The sequence below is a fragment of the Hyla sarda genome, chromosome 4, assembly GCF_029499605.1.
Source record: "Hyla sarda isolate aHylSar1 chromosome 4, aHylSar1.hap1, whole genome shotgun sequence".
Lineage (NCBI taxonomy): Eukaryota > Metazoa > Chordata > Amphibia > Anura > Hylidae > Hyla > Hyla sarda.
The window spans coordinates 14,805,191-14,830,628 of NC_079192.1; the positions used below are offsets into that span (position 1 = coordinate 14,805,191).

The 25,438-nt window shown below is 41.9% G+C and overlaps 1 protein-coding gene across 6 annotated transcripts in view; it reads left to right on the top strand.

Moving 5' to 3' along the window:
* The window catches only part of LOC130367573 (uncharacterized), a 43,547-nt gene that overhangs the window by 17,504 nt on the left and 605 nt on the right, over positions 1-25,438 (top strand). Inside the window, exons 2-11 of one of the 6 annotated variants that reach the window (XM_056570071.1) lie at positions 920-1,063; positions 5,284-5,412; positions 6,000-6,107; positions 10,242-10,349; positions 10,718-10,825; positions 11,483-11,590; positions 12,122-12,229; positions 12,765-12,872; positions 13,246-13,353; positions 15,506-15,588. In XM_056570071.1, the coding sequence (XP_056426046.1) occupies positions 1,018-1,063; positions 5,284-5,412; positions 6,000-6,107; positions 10,242-10,349; positions 10,718-10,825; positions 11,483-11,590; positions 12,122-12,229; positions 12,765-12,872; positions 13,246-13,353; positions 15,506-15,579 (1,005 nt within the window). In that variant the 5' untranslated portion in view covers positions 920-1,017 and the 3' untranslated portion in view covers positions 15,580-15,588. Of the gene's footprint in view, positions 1-919; positions 1,064-5,283; positions 5,413-5,665; positions 5,881-5,999; positions 6,108-10,241; positions 10,350-10,717; positions 10,826-11,482; positions 11,591-12,121; positions 12,230-12,764; positions 12,873-13,245; positions 13,354-15,505; positions 15,589-25,438 lie in introns of those variants that run through there. The other 5 variants (XM_056570072.1, XM_056570069.1, XM_056570070.1 and 2 more) reach the window with 5 other exon arrangements.

The window sequence follows — 25,438 nt, forward strand, 5'->3', positions numbered from 1 at the left end:
GGCAGAAAGCCCAATCCTCACCCTGCATAGGACATTATATCCTCTATCCTCACCCTGTATAGGACATTATATCCTCTATCCTCACCCTGTATAGGACATGATCTCCTCTATCCTCACCCTGTATAGGACATTATCTCCTCTATCCTCACCCTGTATAGGACATTATCTCCTCTATCCTCACCCTGTATAGGACATTATATTCTCTATCCTCACCCTGTATAGGACATTATATCCTCTATCCTCACCCTGTATAGGACATTATATCCTCTATCCTCACCCTGTATAGGACATTATATCCTCTATCCTCACCCTGTATAGGACACGATATCCTCTATCCTCACCCTGTATAGGACATGGTCTCCTCTATCCTCACCCTGTATAGGACATTATATCCTCTATCCTCCCCCTGTATAGGACATTATATCCTCTATCCTCACCCTGTATAGGACATTATATCCTCTATCCTCACCCCGTATAGGACATTATATCCTCTATCCTCACCCCGTATAGGACATTATATCCTCTATCCTCACCCTGTATAGGACATTATATCCTCTATCCTCACCCTGTATAGGACATTATATCCTCTATCCTCACCCTGTATAGGACATTATATCCTCTATCCTCACCCTGTATAGGACATTATATCACTATCATCACTCTGTATAGAACATTATATCCTCTATCCTCACCCTGTATAGGACATTATATCCTCTATCCTCACCCTGTATAGGACATTATATCCTCTATCCTCACCCTGTATATTCTGGAGCAGCCTCTAGCAGTGTTCTCTAGTACTGACCCAGAGCTGACATAATGGATTCCACATCCACATTTGTCCTTTACACGCTCAGCCCAGTTAAGTACACTCCACTCAGATGAGCCTTTGCTCACAAGGTGTGTCCCTATTGTTTCCTAGTGACAAAGTGTTCCCCTCCAGGTCTCCTCGCTCCCTGGTTATAAAGGTGACCATATACAATCCCCATACAAGATGTAGATTCTTGGTGCTGCAGGAACATGAGACATTCCCTGCTGATTTTGGCTGCACTTTCATGCTATATAGGTAAGTCACAAATATATACTCATATATATATATATATATATATATATATATATATATATCTATATAGCGATAAGTCACATCTTTTCATGTCCAGGGGTCACTGGACCTCCAACTTGACACCTCTAAGATATAGACAAGACAATATTTACCATGTGGCGTAACCATTTCTACAACTCTGACAGTATTAGTTATGCATGATATGAAGATATTACTTATACCCATATAGTGGTACTATTTATCTATTGCATTGATGTATTACTTATACTCCATATAGTGGTACTATTTATCCATTGTATTGATGTATTACTCTTTATTGATAGTATGAAGATATTACTTATACTCCATATAGTGGTACTATTTATCCATTGTATTGATGTATTACTTATACCCCATATAGTGGTACTATTTATCCATTGTATTGATGTATTACTTATACCCATATAGTGGTACTATTTATCCATTGTACATGTATTACTCTTTATTGATAGTATGAAGCTATTACTTATACCCATATAGTGGTACTATTTATCTATTGTATTGATGTATTACTCTTTATTGATGGTATGAAGCTATTACTTATACCCCATATAGTGGTACTATTTATCTATTGTATTGATGTATTACTCTTTATTGATGGTATGAAGCTATTACTTATACCCCACATAGTGGTACTATTTATCTATTGTATTGATGTATTACTTATACCCCATATAGTGGTACTATTTATCCATTGTATATGTATTACTCTTTATTGATAGTATGAGGATATTACTTATACTCCATATAGTGGTACTATTTATCTATTGTATTGTTGTATTACTCTTTATTGATAGTATGAAGATATTACTTATACTCCATATAGTGGTACTATTTATCCATTGTATTGATGTATTACTCTTTATTTATAGTATGAAGCTTTTATTTATACCCATATAGTGGTACTATTTATCTATTGTATTGATGTATTACTCTTTATTGATAGTATGAGGATATTACTTATACTCCATATAGTGGTACTATTTATCTATTGTATTGATGTATTACTCTTTATTGATAGTATGAGGATATTACTTATACTCCATATAGTGGTACTATTTATCCATTGTATATGTATTACTCTTTATTGATAGTATGAGGATATTACTTATACTCCATATAGTGGTACTATTTATCCATTGTATATGTATTACTCTTTATTCATAGTATGAGGATATTACTTATACTCCATATAGTGGTACTATTTATCCATTGTATTAATGTATTACTCTTTATTGATAATATGAAGATATTACTTATACTCCATATAGTGGTACTATTTATCTATTGTATTGATGTATTACTCTTTATTGATAATATGAAGATATTACTTATACCCCATATAGTGGTACTATTTATCCATTGTATTGATGTATTACTCTTTATTGATAGTATGAAGATAGTACTTATACCCCCTATGGATGTACTCTTTATGCATGAGTGTTAGGGTCCCATCTGAAATGAGGCCACCTCCGCGTGGTGGATGGGGGGGGGGACACATTTTGATCAAAAAGTGCGCTAAGAGCCTCCATTTTTATTTTTAACCAAGAGTCCTTCTTTTTTGTATACTCTTTATGCATGGTATGAAGGTATCATTTATGCTGCAGACCGTAGAACTATTTATGCATTGTATGGAGGTATTATTTTACACTATATAATAGTACTGTTTATGCACTGTATAGCATTGTTAGCTATGCACAATATGGTAGTATGTATGTGCGATATGGTGGTTCTTTTTATGCATTGTATGTGGATATTATTTATGCACCAGATAGGGGTAATATGTATGCATTTTATGGTGGTATTAGTTGTGCACCACATAGTGGTACTACTTATGCACTGTAGGGCATTATTATTATTATTATTATTATTATTATTATTAATAATCAACATATAATGACACTTTTTATGCATTTTATGGTGGTATTAGTTGTGCACCACATAGTGGTACCACTTATGCACTGTAGGGCATTATTATTATTAATCACCCTATAATGACACTTTTTATGCATAGTTGGCGGTATTATTTATGCATCATATGGTGGTACTGTGTATGACATTATTATTCAAGCCCTATATGATGTTGATATTTCTGCATTATCTGGAGGTATTTTTTTATGCACTGTATGGACATATTAACATGCAACATATATGGCATCATGGATTTGGGGTCATTGGGGCGGCCCCTGCAGCTTCTGCCCGCCCTGCCGGCCTTGATTGATTGATCTCTGCCCAGACCCAAATCTTAGAGCTCTATCAATCATGGCTGGTGGGGTGGAGGAAGCTTTCGGGGACCTCCTTGATAGCCGGTCCCCTTTAAGGACAGAAGTACTTTTTTTATTGGTTCGGCAGCTGTGATATAACAAGCTGCTCTCTCATCAGGTCCATTCTCCTCTCCTCTTTGACCTTTCTAAATTCTTTGAATAGACTGACCTCCGACCTCTTGTCCGCTGTCCCCGTCATCCGATCGAAGGGACAAGTGTTGCAGTTTTACTGTCTTTTTCTAGGAAAGGTCAGGACCGGAGAACAAATGTGAGAGGCTCATAAAGACTGTACAACCCAATAGGAGGCGTCAGTAGCCTCCATTACTGACATATCCTTGCAGTAGAGCAGTTTTTCCCAACCAGTGTGCCTCCAGCTGTTGCAAAACTACAACTCCCAGCATGCCCGGACAGCCAAAGGCTGTCCGGGCATGTTGGGAGTTGTAGTTTTGCAACAGCTGGAGGCACCCTGGTTGGGAAAAACTGCAGCAGAGGATCAAAAGATACTTATAGTGTAAGGTGGTGCCAAGGAAAACCCCACTACTCTGCCTTCCACTCACACTCTCAGTTAAGATATGAAGTCCTCACTCTGTTAAAGGGGTATTCCAGGGAGGAAAAAAAACTGTTTATTTTTTATTTTTTTTATATCAATTGGCTCCAGAAAGTTAAACAGATTTGTAAATTACTTCTATAAAAAATCTTAATCCTTCCAATAATTATCAGCTGCTGAAGTTGAGTTGTTGTTTTCTGTCTGGCAACAGTGCTCTCTGCTGACACCTCTGCTTGTCTCGTGAACTGCACAGAGCAGAAGAGGTTTGCTATGGGGATTTACTTCTACTCTGGACAGTTCCCGAGACAGGTGTCATCAGAGAGCACTTAGACAGGAAAGAACAACTCAACTTCAGCAGCTCATAAGTACTGAAAGGATTACGATTTGTTTTAATAGAAGTCATTTACAAATCTGTTTAACTTTCTGGAGCCAGTTGATATATAGAAATTTTTTTTTCCGGATAACCCCTTTAAGGAGTATTTTATACCTACACCCCTGTCATAGATTGCTATGAAACCAATCCACATGGACAAGATAAGAACATTTTGCCCCCCCCCTCTTGTTAAAGGGGTACTCCGGTGGAAAACTTTTTTTTATTTATACATATATATATATTTGTTGTTTTTTTTTTGTTTTTTTTATCAACTGGTGCCAGAAAGTTAAACATATTTGTAAATTACTTCTATTAAAAAATCTTAATCCTTCCAGTACTTGTTAGCTGCTGAATACTACAGAGGAAATTATTTTCTTTTTGGAACATAGAGCTCTCTGCTGACATCACGAGCACAGTGCTCTCTGCCGACACCTCTGTCCATTTTAAGAACTGTCCAGAGTAGGAGAAAATCCCCATAGAAAACAAATGCTGCTCTGGACAGTTCCTAAAATGGACAGAGATGTCAGCAGAGAGCACTGTGCTCGTGATGTCAGCAGAGAGCTCTGTATTCCAAAAAGAAAATAATTTCCTCTGTAGTATTCAGCAGCTAACAAGTACTGGAAGGATTAAGATTTTTTTAATAGAAGTAATTTACAAATCTGTTTAACTTTCTGGCACCAGTTGATTTAAAATAAAGAAATAAATGTTTTCCACCGGAGTACCCCTTTAATTTGAATTACAGGGCAGACCCCATAATTAGTATAGCCTTGGAACTGTGCAGAGCAGCATAGGGGGGATTTTCTCCTACTCTGGACAGTTCCTAAAATGGACAGAGATGTCAGCAGAGAGCACGGTGCTCTTGATTCAGCAGAGAGTATTCAGCAGCTAATATGTACTGGAAGGATTAAGATGTTTTAATAGAAGTAATTTACAAATCTGTTTATCTTTCTGGCACCAGTTGATTTTAAAGTGCACCTATTTTGGAGTTTATATTTTTCAGGAGAATCTTCACAGTTCCTCCCTTCTTACATTAAACAAGCCATAATCCAACACGCCAATGCTCTTCCCGCTCCTGGACCATCAGAATCACCAAATTTATCCAGTGGACCCATCATAAAGACAACAGCTGGTAAGTACGTGAGGGGCAGCAAATGGAGTAGACTGAGGATAGTGCGGATACTAGGCCATGCACAATGACTTTATGTATGAATGGAGACATTGGGGGAGATTTATCAAAACCCGTTCAGAGGAAAAAGTGCTGAGTTGCCCATAGCAACCAATCAGATCGCTTCTTTCATTTTTGAAAAGGCCTCTGAAAAATGAAAGCAGCGATCTGATTGGTTGCTATGGGCAACAACACTTTTTCCTCTAGACGGGTTTTGATAAATCTCCCCCTGTATGTTCTTCATCTCTTTGAACCTAAACCTAGGAATGGCGTTGTTGGTTGTATACTGGTTACCACATCCAATGGATATGGAGGGATGGTCGCTAAGGGACTTCTTCTTGACTTTTCCTTTTAATTCCATGTCAACTCCACCCATAACCAATGCTTTTTATTCTCATACCACAGAGGCTAATGCTGCTGAAGATGTCAATGGTACCAAGCGTCTCCAATGTCACCACCACATCTTCTAAGACATAATAATATCTCTTCTTGGTTCCTGGACTAACATGTTCCCCTGATCCCCGACCAATCCTCCCGTGTTCTTTTTGTAGAGTCTCCTGGTGGAGAATTTCATGAGGAAGGAGGCAATAGTTCAGATTTGGAGAAGACAGACGCCATCCAAATTAAAGTCATCACCGCTCAATCACCGGGGACTAAAGGTCTGTATACAGATAAAAGATTGGACAATAATCTTACCCCCCCCCCCCCAACATGAACTCTTCAGTAAACACTATGGGGGAGATTTATCAAAACCTGTGCAGAGGAAGAGCGGTGCAGTTGCCCATAGCAACCAATCAGATTGCTTCTTTCATTTTCCACAGGCCTCTTTAACCACTTAAAGACCTAGGGCGTATGGATACGCCTTGACGCCCTGGTACTTAAGGACGAAGGGCGTATCCATACGCCCGTGGGAATTTCAGTCCCTGCCGTGCGCTGGGTGGGGACCGGACCAGGGTGACTGCACATGCCCAGGAGGGTCATCAGACCCCCCCCCCACCCCAAAATCGCAGGTGAATTCACACCGGTCTATGGTGACCCGGAATATAAGGGGGATCGGGGTTTGCTGTCTTGGCATGCTGGGATTTTTAGTTTTGCAACATCTGGAGGGCCACAGTTTGGAGATCACTGTGCAGTGGTCTCTATACTGTAGCCCTCCAGATGTTGCAAAACTGCAAATCCCAGCATGCCCAAATAGAAAACAGCTGTGTCGACATGCTGGGAGTTGTAGTTGCGTACCACCAGCTGTTGCATAACTACATCTCCCAGCATGCCCTTCGGCGATCAGTACATGCTGGGAGTTGTAGTTTTGCAACAGCTGGAGGCACACTGGTTGGAAAATACTGAGTTAGGTAAAAGAACCTAACTGAAGGTCTTCCAACCAGTGTGCCTCCAGCTGTTGCAAAAGTACAACTCCCAGCATGCACGGTCTGTCAGTACATGCTGGGAGTTGTAGTTTTGATACAGCTGGAGGTTTGCCCCCCCCCCATGTGAACGTACAGGGTACATTCACACGGGCAGGTTTACAGTAAGTTTCCTGCTTCAAGTTTGGGCTGCGGCAAATATTTTGCCGCAGCGCAAACTCCTAGTCGGAAACTCACCGTAACCCGCCAGTGCGAATGTATCCTAAAAACACTACACTATACTAACACATAATAAAGGGTAAAACACGACATATACACCCCCTTACACTGCCCCCCCCCCCCCCCAATAAAAATGAAAACGTATTGTACGGCAGTGTTTCCAAAACGGAGCCTCCACCTGTTGCAAAACAACAACTCCCAGCATTTCCGGACAGCCATTGACTGTCCAGGCATGCTGGGAGTTTAGCAACAGCTGAAGGCACCCAGTTTGGGAATCACTGGTGTAGAATACCCCCATGTCCACCCCTATGCAATCCCCAATTTAGTCCTCAAATGCGCATGGCGCTCGCTCACTTCAGAGCCCTGTCGTATTTCAAGGAAACAGTTTAGGACCACATATGGGGTATCGCCGTACTCGTGAGAAATTGCACTACAAATTTTGGGGGGCTTTTTCTCCTTTTACCCCTTATGAAAAGGAAAAGTTGGGGGCTACACCAGCCTGTTAGTGCAAAAAAATGAAAATTTTTACACTAACATGCTGGTGTTGCCCCATACTTTTCATTTTCACAAGCAGCAAAAGCAAAAAAAGACCCACAAAATTTGTAACACAATTTCTCCTGAGTACGGAAATACCCCATATGTGGGCGTAAAATGATCTGCGGACGCACAACAAGGCTCAGGAGTGAGAGCGCACCATGTACATTTGAGGCCTAAATTGGCGATTTGCACAGGGGTGGCTGATTTTACAGCAGTTCTAACATAAACGCAAAAAAATAAATACCTACATGTGACCCCATTTTGGAAACTACACCCCTCACAGAATGTAACACGGGGTATAGTGAGCATTTACACCCCACAGGTGTTTGACGAATTTTCATTAAAGTTGGATGGGAAAATGAAAAAAAAAAAAATTCACGTAAATGCTGGTGTTACCCTACATTTTTCATTTTCACAAGGGAAAATAGGGAAAAAAAAGCCCCCCAAAATTTGTAACCCCATTTCTTCTGAGTAAGAACATACCCCATATGTGGATGTAAAGTGCTCTGCGGGTGAACTACAATGCTCAGAAGAGAAGGAGCACCATTGGGATTTTGAAGCAAAAATTTGTCCGGAATTGAAGGCCACGTGTTTACAAAGCCTCCATAGTGCTAGAACAGTGAACCCTCCACATGTGACCCCATTTTGGAAACTACACCCCTCATGTAATGTAATAAGGGGTGCAGTGAGCATTTACGCCCCACAGGTGTCTGACAGATTTTTGGAACAGTGGTCCATGAGAATGAAAAATTTAATTTTTCATTTTCACAGCCCACTGTTCCAAAGATCTGTCAAATGCCAGTGGGGTGTAAATAGTCAATGCACCCTTATTAAATTCTGTGAGGGGTGTAGTTTCCAAAATGGGGTCACATGTGGGGGGTCCACTGTTCTGGCACCATGGGGGGCTTTGTAAATGCACAAGGCCCCCGACTTCCATTCCAAACAAATTCTCTTTCCAAAAGCTCAGTGGCGCTCCTTCTCTTCTGAGCATTGTAGTGCGCCAGCAGAGCACTTTACGCCCACACATGGGGTATTTCCATACTCAGAAGAGATGGGGTTATAAATTTTGGGGGGAATTTTCTCCTATTACCCCTTGTAAAAATTGTATATTTTTGAAAAATGCACTTTTTATTTTTTTTCATTAACACATCTGACAATAACGAAAAGTCGTCAAACACCTGTGGGGTGATAAGGCTCACTGGACCCCTTGTTACGTGCCTTGAGGGGGTGTTGTTTCCAAAATGGTATGCCATGTGGGGTTTTCTGCTGTTCTGGTACAATAGGGGCTTCCTAAATGTGACATGCCCCCCCAAAACCATTTCAGCAAAATTCAATCTCCAAAATCCCATTGTTGCTCCTTCCCTTCTGAGCCCTCTACTGCGCCCGCCGAACACTTGACATACACATATGAGGTATTTCCTTACTCGAGAGGAATTGGGTTACAAATTTTGGGGGGCTTTTTCTCCTATTACCACTTGTAAAAATTCAAAAACTGGGTCTACAAGAACATGCGAGTGTAAAAAAATTAAGATTTTGAATTTTCTCCTTCACTTTGCTGCTATTCCTGTGAAACACCTAAAGGGTTAACACACTTACTGAATGTCATTTTGGATACTTTGAGGGGTGAAGTTTTTATAATGGGGTCATTTGTGGGGTATTTCTAATATGAAGGCCCTTCAAATCCACTTCAAAACTGAACTGGTCCCTGAAAAATTCCAATTTTGAAAATTTTGTGAAAAATTTGAAAATTGCTGCTGAACTTTGAAGCCCTCTGATGTCTTCCAAAAGTAAAAACATGTCAACTTTATGATGGAAATATAAAGTAGACATATTGTATATGTGAATCAATATATAATTTATTTGGAATATCCATTTCCCTTATAAGCAGAGAGCTTCAAAGTTAAAAAAAAAATGCAAAATTTTCAAATTTTTTCATCAAATTTTGGAATTTTTCAACAAGAAATTATGCAAGTATCGACAAAATGTTACCATTAACATAAAGTAGAATATGTCATGAAAAAACTATCTCGGAATCAGAATGAAAGGTAAAAGCATCCCAGAGTTATTAATGTTTAAAGTGACAGTGGTCAGATGTTCAAAAAATGGCCGGGTCCTTAAGCGGTTAACAATGAAAGAAGCAATCTGATTGGTTGCTATGGGCAACTGCACCACTCTTCCTCTGCACAGGTTTTGATAAATTTCCCACTATGGCCATTAACGAAGATCCCACTAGTGACACCGACATTGGTGGAACTTATAGAACATTTCAGAAATATGAGACAATGGTCTTCCCAGGTACAGTCCATGGTAAACACTGGGAAGGTATCAGATTCCCCATATATTCTGGTCTGCAAGAAGTAAGGAGATCTTAGTAGACATGACCATGAAGCAGAAGGTACAAGTCTTCTCACATCCAACACTTCTTCTTGTATGTACTGTAGGACCAATAACCCAAAAACCAACCCTGTAACACCTATATTGCCTTCTAGTAGCCCTTTAGACAAACATTAGCCATAATAATGTCGTCATCCCTCAGAAGAAACCACAGATCTCAACAGATATGTGTCAAGACGTGGTGTAAAATATTAGCTATCTTGTTAGAACACACAGCCAGATAGTTCTTGGTCTAATATGTTCCAATGATCCCCAACCAATCCCTGTGTGTTCTTTTTGTAGAGCCTTTTGGTGGAGGATTTCATGATGAAGGGGTCAATGGTTCAGATTGGGGGAAGACAGACGCCATCCAAATTAAAGTCATCACCGCTCAATCACAGAGGACTGAAGGTCTGTATACAGACAAAAGGTTAGACAATAATCTTACCCCCTCAACCCCAAACATGAACTCTTTAGTAAACACTATGGCCATGACCTGAGATCCCACTAGTGACACCTACATTGATGGCCACACAGAGATTATAGAACATATCGGAAATATGTGACAATGGTCTTCCCAGGTACAGTCCATGGTAAGAGCTAGGAAGTTTTCAGATGCCCCATATATTCTGGTCTGCAAGAAGTAAGGAGATCTTAGTAGACATGACCATGAAGCAGAAGGTACAAGTCTTCTCTACCACATCCAACACTTCTTCCTGTATGTACTGTAGAACCAATAACCCAAAAACCAACCCTGTAACACCTATATTGTATTCTAGAGCCCGAATATATTCTTCATGAAGGCATGGATGATTCCGAACTAGGGAGGACAAGCATCACTCAGAACGTGCTCCTCACTGACCAGAAAAAACAACAGAGCTCCAAAGGTTTGTATGAAGTCATCAGGCTGGACAAGACCACCGCTCATGGTCTTCACCTTAATAAGGGAACTAGAGGCATCAATTAACATTCATCAGATCCTAGAACTAGCGCCCAGATTCTCCGACATATTGGCCTTTTGAAAGCACAATTTTTTTCGGTCTCGTTGGGTTACACAAGCCACAATTCATATTGAAAATAAGATTCATCAATGCTGCAAAGAGTTTAGCACTGGAGACTATGAGACAATTTCGAACCCAATAGAGAAGAACAAGTAACGACCATCAAACTAGACCAGTAAAAACCACCAATCTTCTTATACGGTTGAAAGATGCTTCAGCTTCTTCATTCCTGTGCGAATGGACCCATGGTTTCCTAATAACCCTCCATGTCTTAGTTAACCTCTTGATGGAGAATTTGAAAATTAAGGTGTCAATGGTTCTGATCCAAAGAGGACAAACATAACCCATAATAATGTCGTAATCCCTTAGAAGAAACCACATATCACAGCAGGTCTGTATCAAGACGTGGTGGAAAATATTAGCCATCTTATTAGGGGAACACACAGCTAGATATCTTATAAAGACATTATATTATCTCTTCTTGGTTCCTGGACTAACATGTTCCAATGACCCCTGACCAATCCCCCTGCGTTCTTTTTGTAGAGTCTCTAGGTGGAGAATTTCATGATGAAGGGGCCAATGGTTCAGATTTGGAGAAGAAAGACGCCATCCAAATTAATGTCATCACCGCTCAATCACAGGGGACTGAAGGTCTGTATACAGACAAAAGGTTGGACAATAATCTTACCCTCTCACCCCCCAACATGAACCGTAAACATTATGGCCATGAACTGAGGTCCAAAAGTAAATCACAGCAGAACAAGACATCAATCCTGCACTTACCGCAAAAATACAAGTCACACGGCAACTCTGACAGACAGGCAGACGAAATCAGAGTGGGGCGCTCTGAGCACCCCACGCTGATTTCGTCTGCCTGTCTGTCGGAGGTCCTGTAAGAGGAGCCGCGTGACTCATATGTTTGCGGTAAGTGCAGGATTGCTGTCTTGTTTTGCTGCGATTTACTTTTGATTGTGCTCTATGCTTATTGTCCTAGCACCACCGTTAGACAAGTACTACCTCAGTACCTGCACCGTGTATCCTTGATCCAGCAATATACCCTATTGGTTGTCTATGTAATGGCAGTGCCGCTCTGATATCTACTGTTGTGTATTATCTCTTCTTGGTTCTTGGACTAACATGTTACAAAGATCCCCAACCAATCCCTGTGTGTTCTTTTTGTAGAGCCTTTTGGTGGAGAATTTCATGATGAAGGGGCCAATGGTTCAGATTTGGGGAAGACAGACCCCATCCAAATTAAAGTCATGACCGCTCAATCACAGAGGACTGAAGGTCTGTATACAGACAAAAGGTTGGACAATAATCTTACCCCCCCAACGTGAACTCTTCAGTAAACACTATGGCCAAGAACTGGTTTCCCACTAGGGACACCTACATTGGTGACCACACAGAGATTATAGAACATATCAGAAATATGAGACAATGGTCTTCCCAGGTAGAGTCCATGGTAAACACTGGGAAGGTATCAGATGCCCCATATATTCTAGTCTGAAAGAAGTAAGGAGATCTTAGTAGACATGACCATGAAGCAGAAGGTACAAGTCTTCTCTGCCACATCCAACACTTCTTCCTGTATGTACTGTAGGACCAATAACCCAAAAACCAACCTTGTAACACCTATATTGCCTTCTAGAGCCCTTTAGACAAACATTACCCATAATAATGTTGTCATCCCTCAGATCTGTATCAAGACGTGGTGGAAAATATTAGCCATCTTGTCAGGAGAACACACAGCTAGACGGTTCATGGTTCCGGAACTAACATATTCCAACGATCCCTAACCAATCGCCCTGTGTTCTTTTTGTAGAGCCTTTTGGTGGAGAATTTCATGATGAAGGGGCCAATGGTTCAGATTTGGGGAAGACAGACCCCATCCAAATTAAAGTCATCACCGCTCAATCACAGGGGACTGAAGGTCTGTATACAGACAAAAGGTTGGACAATAATCTCCCCCCCCCCCCCCCCCGCCAACATGAACTCTTTAGTAAACACTATGGCCATTAACTGAGATCCCACTAGTGACACCTACATTGATGGCCACACAGAGATTATAGAACATGTCGGAAATATGTGACAATGGTCTTCCCAGGTACAGTCCATGGTAAACACTGGGAAGGTATCAGATGCCCCATATATTCTGGTCTGCAAGAAGTAAGGAGATCTTAGTAGACATGACCATGAAGCAGAAGGTACAGGTCCTTTCTACCACATCCAAAACTTCTTCCTGTAAGTACTATAGGACCAATAACTCAAAAAACCAACCCTGTAACACCTATATTGTATTCTAGAGCCCGAATATATTCTTCATGAAGGCATGGATGATTCCGAACTAGGGAGAACAAGCATCACTCAGAACGTGCTCCTCACTGACCAGAAGAAACCACAGAGCACCGAAGGTTTGTATGAAGTCATCAGGCTGGACAAGACCACCGCTCATGGTCTTCACCGTAATAAGGGAACTAGAAGCATCAACTAATATTCAATACATTTTAGAACTAGCGCCCAGATTCTCCGACACGTTGGCCATCTAAAAAGCACCACTTACTTTTGTCTCATTGGGTTAGATTCAAACCACAATTCATCAGCCATACTGACAATAAGATTTGTCAATGCTGCAAACGGGTTAGCACTGGAGACTATGAAGATTTCCAACCCAAAATAAAAAGTAAGGGTTACTCCTGTGCCCCAGCCTTCTGAACATCCGGTGCAGAAGGCTTGGAGTAGTGACACCACGCCCCCTCCATTGATATCTATAGGTGTGATCACGGCCCCTCCCATAAACATCAATGGAGGGAGCGTGACGTGATGCCATAAGGGGGCATGGCCGTGATGTTGTGACCACTGATCCAAGCCTTCTTAACCGGATGTTCAGAAGGCTCCGGCATGGGAGTACCCCTTTAAATAAACAATATGAAGAAAAAAGATAGTATGCACTCACCGCTGGGTAACGGTCATTCGTCCTTGGAGTCCTGGGACACGAGTAGGATCGGCGTCTTCTTGGAGTGCTCGGAGGCTACACCCGTAGTTTCGCGGGATCAACCCACTTCATCCGGCCTCGGAGGCCGGATGAAGTGGGTTGATCCCGCGAAACTAGCGGTGTAGCCTACGAGCCCTCCAAGAAGACACCGATCCTACCCGTGTCCCCGGACTCCATGGACGAATGACCGTTACCCAGCGGTGAGTGCATACTATCTTTTTTCTTCATATGGTGGTCGGATAATTAGGATACCTGGACTGCCATATATTGAAACTCACACAACTCAGGTCGCCTTACAGGCAGACTCTAGATAGCGACTATCTCACGAGTGCCCCCATTTGCTCTTTTATATGAAATATCCCCTTTAAATAAAGCCTTGGTCTCCTAATAATCCTCCACCTTCTTCTGGAGAACCTTTTGATGGAGAATTTCAAAATTAAGGTATCAATAGTTCTGATGCAAGGAGGACAAATATAACCCATGTCATCATTCTTCACAGACCACAGACGGTCTGTACCGGGAGGAGTTATATACTAGAGCCGGCCATTAAAACTAGACATTTGTGGGCCAAACATGACTTTGGCACTTGGCTAAAATCTGCCATTGATCCTTTGACCCAGGAGTGATCCATAATTTAGGGTGCGTTCACACGACCATCTGTCCCCGTTTTGGTTCCGTTCTTGCGGGCTCTAAAAGGATTAAAAAACGGTTTTGATTTATTGGGTGGGGGATTACATTATAAAGGTCTTCACCTCATAGGAATAATGAGAACAAGCACCACTTATGATTATCTCAAAAACAAGGGGTCTGAGTGGGGTCATAAGACTAGATCGTATTACCCATCATGGCCATTATAGATGCCACTGGGAGATGTCCGCACAGTTCAGTGAGATCTGATCTTCTCAGTAAGGTTTAGACTGGAGACATCAGCCGGAGATCAGAGATACAATCTGGATCAGTAGAGTTCGTAGAAGCTCGGTCCTTCAGGTTTTGGGGTGGGAGGCTGGTGATCACCTCCTCCAGACTGGGCATCTTTACCGAAACATTTCAACAGGCATAGATGGTCAAGGTGTATTAAAGGGGTACTCCACCCCTAGATATCTTATCCCCTATCCAAAGGATAGGGGATAAGAGGTCTGATCGCAGGGGTGCCGCCGCTGGGGACCCCTACAATCTCCCAGCATTCGTTTAGACCATCGGGTGCAATGCTGGATGGTTGTGATGTCACGGTCACGCCTACTCAATGCAAGTCTATGGAAGGTGGTGTGACGGCCATCACGCCCCCTCCCATAGACTTGCATTCAGTGGGTGTGGCCATGATGTCACGAGCCTCCACCCCACATCCCCAGTCATCCGGCATGGAGAGAAATTCACTCCATGCACAGGATGTCTGGGGGTGCCACAGCCAAGGTTGCGGGGGTCCCCAGTGCAGTACGCCCGCGATCAGACATCTTATCCCCTATGCTTTGGATGTCTAGGGGCGGCATACCCCTTTAAGAATGTGTACGCAGGCTGACACCCTACTGTAGTGTATATTGTAAATAAGTGCACCCCACTTTATTCTCTCCTAGGGCCGGATCCTACTGGACACTTCCTGGATGAGAACCTTAATGGTGACCAAGAATCACAAGGAACAGTCACATAATGAAGAAAGGTTTGTATAAAAGGAAACAGCACATTAATAGATACAAAACATGTGTGTTACATATTACGGTCCATAGGAGGCACTATTATAGTAGTTATATTCTTGTATATAGGAGCAGTATTATAGTAGTTATATTCTTGTATATAGGAGCAATATTATAGTAGTTATATTCTTGCATATAGGAGGCAGTATTATAGTAGTTATATTCTTGTATATAGGAGCAGTATTATAGTAGTTATATTCTTGTATATAGGAGCAGTATTATAGTAGTTATATTCTTGTATATAGGAGCAGTATTATAGTAGTTATATTCTTGTATATAGGAGCAATATTATAGTAGTTATATTCTTGAATATAGGAGGCAGTATTATAGTAGTTATATTCTTGTATATAGGAGCAGTATTATAGTAGTTATATTCTTGTATATAGGAGCAGTATTATAGTAGATATATTCTTGTATATAGGAGCAGTATTATAGTAGTTATATTCTTGTATATAGGAGCAGTATTATTGTAGTTATATTCTTGTATATAGGAGGCACTATTATAGTAGTTATATTCTTGTATACAGGAGACAGTATTATAGTAGTTATATTCTTGTATATAGGAGCAGTATTATAGTAGTTATATTCTTGTATATAGCAGTATTATTGTAGTTATATTCTTGTATATAGGAGCAGTATTATAGTAGTTATATTCTTGTATGTAGGAGCAGTATTATTGTAGTTATATTCTTGTATATAGGAGCAGTATTATAGTAGTTATATTCTTGTATGTAGGAGCAGTATTATAGTAGTTATAGTCTTGTATATAGGAGGCAGTATTATAGTAGTCGTATTCTTGTATATAAGAGCAGTATTATAGTAGTCATATTCTTGTACATAGGGGCAGTATTGTAGTAGTTATATTCTTGTACATAGGAGGCAGTATTGTAGTAGTTATATTCTTGTACATAGGAGGCAGTATTATAGTAGTTATATTCATGTATATAGAAGCAGTATTATAGTAGATATATTCTTGTATATAGGAGCAGTATTGTAGTAGTTCTATTCTTGTATATAGGAGGCAGTATTATAGTAGTTATATTCTTGTATATAGGAGCAGTATTATAGTAGTTATATTCTTGTATATAGGAGCAGTATTATAGTAGTTATATTCTTGTATATAGGAAGCAGTATTATAGTAGTTATATTCTTGTATATAGGAGGCAGTATTATAGTAGTTATATTCTTGTATATAGGAGGCAGTATTATAGTAGTTATATTCTTGTATATAGGAGGCAGTATTACATAGTTAGTATGGTTGATAAAAGACATACGTCCATCAAGTCCAACCAGGGGATTGAAGGGAAGGATGTAAGGGGATAAGGGAAAGGGATGTAGTTTTATAATTCTGCATAAGCTTTAATAGTATTATAGTAGTTATATTCTTGTATATAGGAGCAGTATTATAGTAGTTATATTCTTGTATATAGAAGCAGTATTATAGTAGTTATATTCTTGTATATAGGAGCAGTATTATAGTAGTTATATTCTTGTATATAGGAGGCAGTATTATAGTAGTTATATTCTTGTATATAGGAGGCAGTATTATAGTAGTTGTATTCTTGTATATAGGAGGCAGTATTATAGTAGTTGTATTCTTGTATATAGGAGGAGTATTATAGTAGTTGTATTCTTGTATATAGGGGCAGTATTATGGTAGTTATATTCTTGTATATATAGGAGCAGTATTATAGTAGTTATATTCTTGTATATAGGAGGCAGTATTATAGTAGTTATATTCTTGTATATAGGAGGCAGTATTATAGTAGTTGTATTCTTGTATATAGGAGGCAGTATTATAGTAGTTGTATTCTTGTATATAGGAGGAGTATTATAGTAGTTGTATTCTTGTATATAGGGGCAGTATTATGGTAGTTATATTCTTGTATATATAGGAGCAGTATTATAGTAGTTATATTCTTGTATATAGGAGCAGTATTATAGTAGTTATATTCTTGTATATAGGGGGCAGTATTATAGTAGTTATATTCTTGTATATAGGGGGCAGTATTATAGTAGTTATATTCTTGTATATAGGGGGCAGTATTATAGTAGTTATATTCTTGTATATAGGAGCAGTATTATAGTAGTTATATTATTGTGTATAGGAGCAGTATTATAGTAGTTATATTCTTGCATATAGGAGCAGTATTATAGTAGTTATATTCTTGCATATAGGAGCAGTATTATAGTAGTTATATTCTTGTATATAGGAGCAGTATTATAGTAGTTATATTCTTGTATAAAGGATCAGTATTATAGTAGTTATATTCTTGTATATAGGGGCAGTATTATAGTAGTTATATTCTTGTATATAGGAGGCAGTATTATAGTAGGTATATTCTTGTATAAAGGATCAGTATTATAGTAGTTATATTCTGTATATAGGAGGCAATTTTTATTAGTAAAAAACAAACATAAATATTACAGTACACTCGACCAAAAATTATCAAAACAATATCAAATATTAAAAATCATACACTTCCATTACAAAAGAAACAATAATGTTAACTTAGAAAAAGCCCATTGCTTTTAAATGAGAAGTAAATAAATGAACAACACAAAAGCATCATGAAGGTAAATATCATTCTATATACACGTTCCTCCATAATGATAGATTTTTCTCATCCTTCCTGATCTCCAAACCCTTTACCCACCTCAGCTCTGACATGATCAGGTCTACTGCTCTCCTATCATGGAAGGGTTCATTATACATGGAGACTCGGGTCCTGGTGTGCCAATGGTAGTATTTTATCACAGATATGATGATATATAACGTTTCCCTGTCAATGTCACTCACACTAGATGTTACACCGTAAATTATTTCTGGGTATTTTAAGGTCTGTAGTCTTTGGATTCTTAGCTTGTTGGATATCGTCTGCCATATGTGTCGCCCTCCCCAGCACTCCGATATAAAATGTGTCATGGTCTCCTCCTCCTGACACCCCAGGGGACACTTCCGATCAGACAGACTCAGGTATTTTAAATTCCCTCTTACGAACAGTTTCCCGTGTAAGGACAGCCATGCGATGTCATGGAATTTGTTCGGTAGCCTCACACTGTTTAGAAGCCTCAGACTGTCCCGTAAGATGACGGATGTACAGTCCCTTAGTGCTGGTTGTAAAAAGAAAAAGGTCCTACAAACCCTGACATAAAGGTCCTTACGGGTCTTACTCTCTATATAAGACTTCTCAATGCGCCATCTCTTCAGACATCTGAGCCCGTATTCCAGGTACGGGGGGAGGTAGTCACGCGTCCATCTCCCCCTCTTGAGACTGCCGCCTCGCACCCAAGACTCTGCAAAAGGCAATATCCAGTCCCTGATACTATTCGCCCACAGGGAGCTGTTGTTTGAGTCCAGGCAACCAAAATTTACTTTTAGAAACATGGAGTCAAAGAACACCCTTGGATTCAGCATATCCAACCCACCCTCTCTCCTCTGTAGGTAGGTGATCCCTCTTTTTATTGGGTTCAACCTGTTCCCCCAAAACATTTGGAAGAACAGGCTAAAGAGCCGAGCGGAGAAAGATTCTGGCAAAGGAAAAACGACAGAGACATACAAGAAGACGGGGACCAGGTAAGTCTTCAACATTTTAACCCTTTCTCTATAGGTCAGCCTCCAGTTCTTCCATCGCTGAACCTTTGCATTTCCGGCTTCCAACTTCTCTTCCCAATTAAGTTTGGCGTTATCGTCCCTCCCGAATTTGACCCCTAGGATTTTAATATAGGTGGAGGCTCTCACAAATTGGGGCAGATCAAAGTCTGGATCAGTATCAGAGATCCAGAGAGCTTGACTCTTCTCAAGGTTGACCAGAGACCCTGAGGCCTCCGAGTAACTTCTGATGGCTGCAGACAACATCTCCACCTCACGAGGCTCAGATATCACTACAGTCACATCATCCGCGTAGGCAACAACACTCAGGGGCAGGCAGTGGGGGACCGGCACCCCCTGAAAACCACACTCCTGCAGTGACCTCAGAAACGGGTCTAAGGCAAATACATACAGCAGCGGACTCAGTGGGCAACCTTGTCTCACCCCCGCCTCAACCCTAAAAGTGTCACCCTGCCAACCATTGATCAGAGGAAAGCTCTCGGCCTCACAATACAAAGTCTTCAGCCAATCAATGAATTTTCCCGGAATACCGTACTTTGACAAAGTGGCCCATAGATACTCATGATCTACTCTGTCAAAGGCTTTAGCCTGGTCAAGACTCACAACATATCTCCCACACCTCAGGGCTTTACATCTCTCGAACATCTCCCTTATGGAGATCACTGCCCCAGAGATGTTCCGCCCTTTTACTGTGCCATACTGACAGCCTGCCAACAGTGCCGGGGACAGACAAACTAACCTAGAAAACAGGATCTTTGCCAGAATCTTCCTGTCGACATTCAAGAGGGCAATTGGCCTCCAGTTCTTGATGTCACTCGGCTCTTTACCTTTAGACAGCAGAATCAGCGAGGACACTCTCATGGATGGAGGCATCAGGTGACTTTCTAGACAATTTGTGTAAACATCCACGAGGATTGGGGCCAAGAGGTCTCTGAATGTCTTATAGAATTCTGCTGTTATCCCATCTGGACCTGGTGCCTTCTTCAGATGTAACTTATCAATGGCCTCTTTGACCTCCGCCACCGTCAATTCTGCTGTCAAAGGAGAAAAGTCCAAATCATTAGTATCAGGGAGCGGAGTTGTCTCCAAGAATTGGGTCATCTTGTCTCTATCCAAAACTTTCCTCTGAAACAAGTCAGCATAGTACGATCTCACCACCCCCAGGATACCCTCCCGAGATTCCTGCAAAACACCCTGGGAGTCAGTGAGACCGGTGACAGATTTATTTGCCACCCGCTCCCGGCAATTCTCAAAGGGATCAGGAGACCCTAAGGACCCATAATCCCGTTCAAGAACCAGGGAGGTATACCTGCTGTACTGATACTGCCTTATCTCAGATTTCAGCCGGTCTATTCTTTGTTGGTCCCCACCCGCCGAATATAGTGACTCCAATTCTTTGCGCAGTTTGAGATACTGGCCATACTTACTCCTCCCCTTTTTAAAGGACAGTCTCCTTAAGAGGGTTCTGATCTCATCCTTGACATCCTCCCACCAGGCGGCCATATCATCATAGAAGTCCACCCGCTCTAGCTGACTCTGCATAAAGGAATGAACACATTTCTGGACATAGACATCCTCCAAGATACTGGAATTAAGCTTCCAAAGACCCCTTCCAATATCTGGGCGCTTACTGACACCAAGGCAGAAAGCTAAGGCCATGTGATCCGAATAAGGAACAGTTCTCTCATTCCTATCACTAATAAATTCTTCAGGACCCACAAACGCCATATCTATTCTACTGCTCCTGTCAGAACATGTGTATGTTAGTTTGGGCTTCCTTCCACCCTGTGTGAAGACATCACTCAGACCAGCCTGCAATATGATGTTATTTAGGACCTTGGAGTCCCTGGCCACTGCTCTGCCTGAGGACCTGTCACCTGATGTCCTAGTGACATTAAAATCCCCGGCCATGATTACAGGAACAGATGTGAATAGATATGGTTTTACCTCATTAAATAGCTGGACCCTTTCTGTCACTGTCTGTGGGCCATAGATATTTATTAGCCGGAGTCTTCTACCATGGATAGTGACCTCTAGGATCAGACACCTACCCATGACGACCTCTGTCATCCTATGTACAGTCACATCCCTGGTGGTAAACAGTATGGCCACCCCGGCATAAGGCTCCACAGCCAGTGACCAGAAAGAAGGCCCAGGCGTCCATTCCCTCTCAGCCTCACGTAAATACCCCCGAAGAAGTCAGGTGCGTCTCCTGTATGAAGATGACATCTGTGTCCAGATCCCTAAGATAGTCATAGACTATGTGCCGTGTCCTCCTCACTTTAATACTGTTCACATTATTAGAAGTTACCCTTAAAGTAAACCCCGCCATGATAAGAAAGAAGAGCAGAGACCTGATCCCCATCATCACAAGTCAGAATCTGAGTCCCGCTGGCCACCACCTGTCTCCATGTCTGACTCTACCTGAGGTTTTACACTCGGGGGTCTCTTTTTTATTGGGGGTTGGTCCCTTGTGTCACCATCACAGTCATCCTCTATTCTTTTCAATTCAGTGTCCAGATCTCCCTCAGACTCTGACAGGACCTCGTACCTGTTGGACACGACCATCACTCCTGCCCTGTTGTCAGCCCTTTTCTTCACACTGATATTATTCTCCCCCTCAGGCCTGCGGGAGGACTTGTCTTTTTTTCTCCTTTTATTTTGCTGTATCCTATTCCCCTCAGACACAGAAGTGGACACCCCTGGCTGCTGCTGGTCTTGTGGCACAACCTCCATGTCCCCCTGTGTGCTCTCTGACTGCTGAGGTGTTGGTGCAGTGTTACTCACATCTGTCTGGACCTCCTGTCTGGTCAGAATAGGGCCTGATAAAGCCTCCTCCTCTACAGCCTCTGCCCCTGCTACAAGGTCCTCATCAGGAAGCTCCCGGCAGATGTTGTGCCAGGCATTGGGACAGTCCCGGTGAGGGTGACCGATCTCACCACAGAGATTACATCTGATGTTCTGGCAATCAGCACTTAGGTGACCAGTCTCACCACACAGGTTACATTTTACCACGGTACAGGTGTTAGCCAGATGCCCAGGTTTACCACATTTAAAACACTTTCTTGGCTGACCGGGGTAGAAGCAAACACCCTTTTCCCTCCCAATAAAGAAGGAGTTGGGCAGATGTTGGGTGATGTTCCCATGTTGGCGCAGCTTCACCAAGACCTTCCACCCTCCAGTCCAGATACCGTCATCATCTCTGTTCTTGGTGAGATCAGACACCAGGTCACAATGTCTGCGGAGCCACACCACAATGTCCTGGGGAGGAACAGCTTCATTCCAGAAGATGATATTGATGATGACGGTATCTGGCTTGGATATGGGAATAAAACTGAACTTACTCCAACCCTCTGCGTCTCTGAACCTGGGGAAGTTGGACCAGAACCTATCCAGATTAGACATGAGCTTAAAGCTGACATCATAGCCCTGTCTATCTGGTAGGTTTATTACCGCCAAGATGTCCGCTGGCACAAACCCCATCTGGTGGCACAGGAGCTCCCTCACCACAAACCTCCTATCCAGAAGGTCCTCCTTGGCACCTCTGTGCCGAAATCGCACAACATTCCTCCTTTTAAATGCCTGGCCAGTGTAATTGGCGCTGGAGGTGAAAGATGGAGCACCACGGCTCCAGGCATTTCTAGGAGGAACCTGGCGGGTCCCTGCGTCCTGTCTTACAGGGTTGGGGTCTACTCTAGGGGGCCCTGCTACAGCTACTGTGCTTGTAGGTAAAGGGGGGAAATCCTGCACATTATTGTGTACAACATCACCTGTCCCATCCACCTCTATATCATCATTAGACACAACACCCCACACAGATTGTGCACCCCCTCCAGCCACCGACCCCTCAGGAACATCACAGTCCGCACCCCCAGTCCGTGCCCCAACATCATTACAGTCCTCACCCCCAGTCCGTGCCCCAACATCATCACAGTCCTCACCCCCAGTCCGTGCCCCAACATTATCACAGTCCGCACCCCCAGTCCGTGCCCCAACATTAGAGCTCTGCTCCATTACCCCATCACCTTCATACACCGGCAAATGTCCACTGTCCTCCTCATGTACTGGGTCCTCTGGGACTTGCGGTGCCTCTGCAGGTACCGGAATTGCAGGCTCTTGTTTAGGAACAGCTGCAGGTCTCTGATGTTGCTGTTCTCCATACTTATGATGATCCTTAAAGGTGAAGTTTGGGGGTTTTATTAGGGGTCTTTTCACCTCCTGGGGCTCCTCTGCGGTGATGTCAGGTATTACATCTGATCTGGGCTCAGAATCAAAATTTAGCTGGTACTGGGAAAAGCGCTCCTGGTTCCTATAGGATTCCGCCAGTGGTCCCATCCTCTCCAGTAAACAGTCCATCTCGCTCACTATGGTGGCCAGCTCTGTGCTCAGTGTATACAGTTTGTTGTCATGCATGGACTTGTATTGTGGGTTCGCAGTCTTTAGTTTATATATACAGTCTATCTGCATTTGCAGCATTTGTTTTTGATGCTTCAGCTCCTCCATCCTCCTCACCAGTGCAGGGATCTCCTCCGCCAGCTGTAGCTCTGGTGCCCGGGTGGTCTCTTTGCCCTGCTGGTGGGGTCTGGATAGACTCTCGGGCTGGATGAATACGGAGCCATGGCTGCTTGTATCTGCTGAAGCCAGGTCAGAGTCCGGGGCAGGAACAGTTTTGCAGACACTTAGAGATTTCTCCACAAATTTCCCAGGTGTCACCTCCATAGACCCCTCTGCAGTATTTTGGCTCTTACCTCCAGCCTGGGATCTGGTGCGGCCTGAGCGGGTCATGCTGGAGACCACCTCTTGCTGCTGTAGGTTCTCCTGCAATGTTTGTCTCTCTAGAGATGTCCTCCTCTGTCTCTGTGCTGGTGAGTGGAGCTGCACACCTGCTGTATGTGATCCCCTCACCTCCTGTGCACCAACATGTGATCCCCTCACCTCCTGTGCACCAACATGTGATCCCCTCACCTCCTGTGCACCAACATGTGATCCCCTCACCTCCTGTGCACCAACATGGCCTTGAATAGCAGACTTGTTGTCTCTTACAGGACTTACTTTCTGGGAGCCTTTTGGTTGTTCCCCACACTGAGAGCCTTGGCCGGCCGACTGTATCATTACACGTGTCTCACAAACACTTTCTGCTGCTTCTTTCTTTGCTTTACAAACATCCATTTCTTTATCTTCCATCCTTGCACTTGTAGTGCTTCCATGCTGAGGACTTTGGTGTACAACATCCACTTCAGGATTTTCATCTCCATCAAAAAGAGTCTGGGAGTTTTCCTCCAGTGTAGGCCGAAAAGCCTGGGCCTTGCTTGGGGAGCTTCCCCGCCCAGGGCTTGCTCCAGACATCAGGAGAACTACAGACACAACCTCACAGCTGGGAGGCAGTATTATAGTAGTTATATTCTTGTATATAGGAGGCAGTATTATAGTAGTTATATTCTTGTATATAGGAGCAGTATTATAGTAGTAATAGTCTTGTATATAGGAGCAGTATTATAGTAGTTATATTCTTGCATATAGGAGGCAGTATTATAGTAGTTATATTCTTGTATATAGGAGCAGTATTATAGTAGTTATATTCTTGTATATAGGAGCAGTATTATAGTAGATATATTCTTGTATATAGGAGCAGTATTATAGTAGTTATATTCTTGTATATAGGAGCAGTATTATAGTAGTTATATTCTTGTATATAGGAGCAGTATTATAGTAGTTATATCCTTGTATATAGGAGCAGTATTATAGTAAATATATCCTTGTATATAGGAGCAGTATTATAGTAGTTATATTCTTGTATATAGGAGGCAGTATTATAGTAGTTATATTCTTGTATATAGGAGCAGTATTATAGTAGTAATAGTCTTGTATATAGGAGCAGTATTATAGTAGTTATATTCTTGCATATAGGAGGCAGTATTATAGTAGTTATATTCTTGTATATAGGAGCAGTATTATAGTAGTTATATTCTTGTATATAGGAGCAGTATTATAGTAGATATATTCTTGTATATAGGAGCAGTATTATAGTAGTTATATTCTTGTATATAGGAGCAGTATTATAGTAGTTATATTCTTGTATATAGGAGGCAGTATTATAGTAGTTATATTCTTGTATATAGGAGCAGTATTATAGTAGTTATATTCTTGTATATAGGAGCAGTATTATAGTAGTTATATTCTTGTATATAGGAGCAGTATTATAG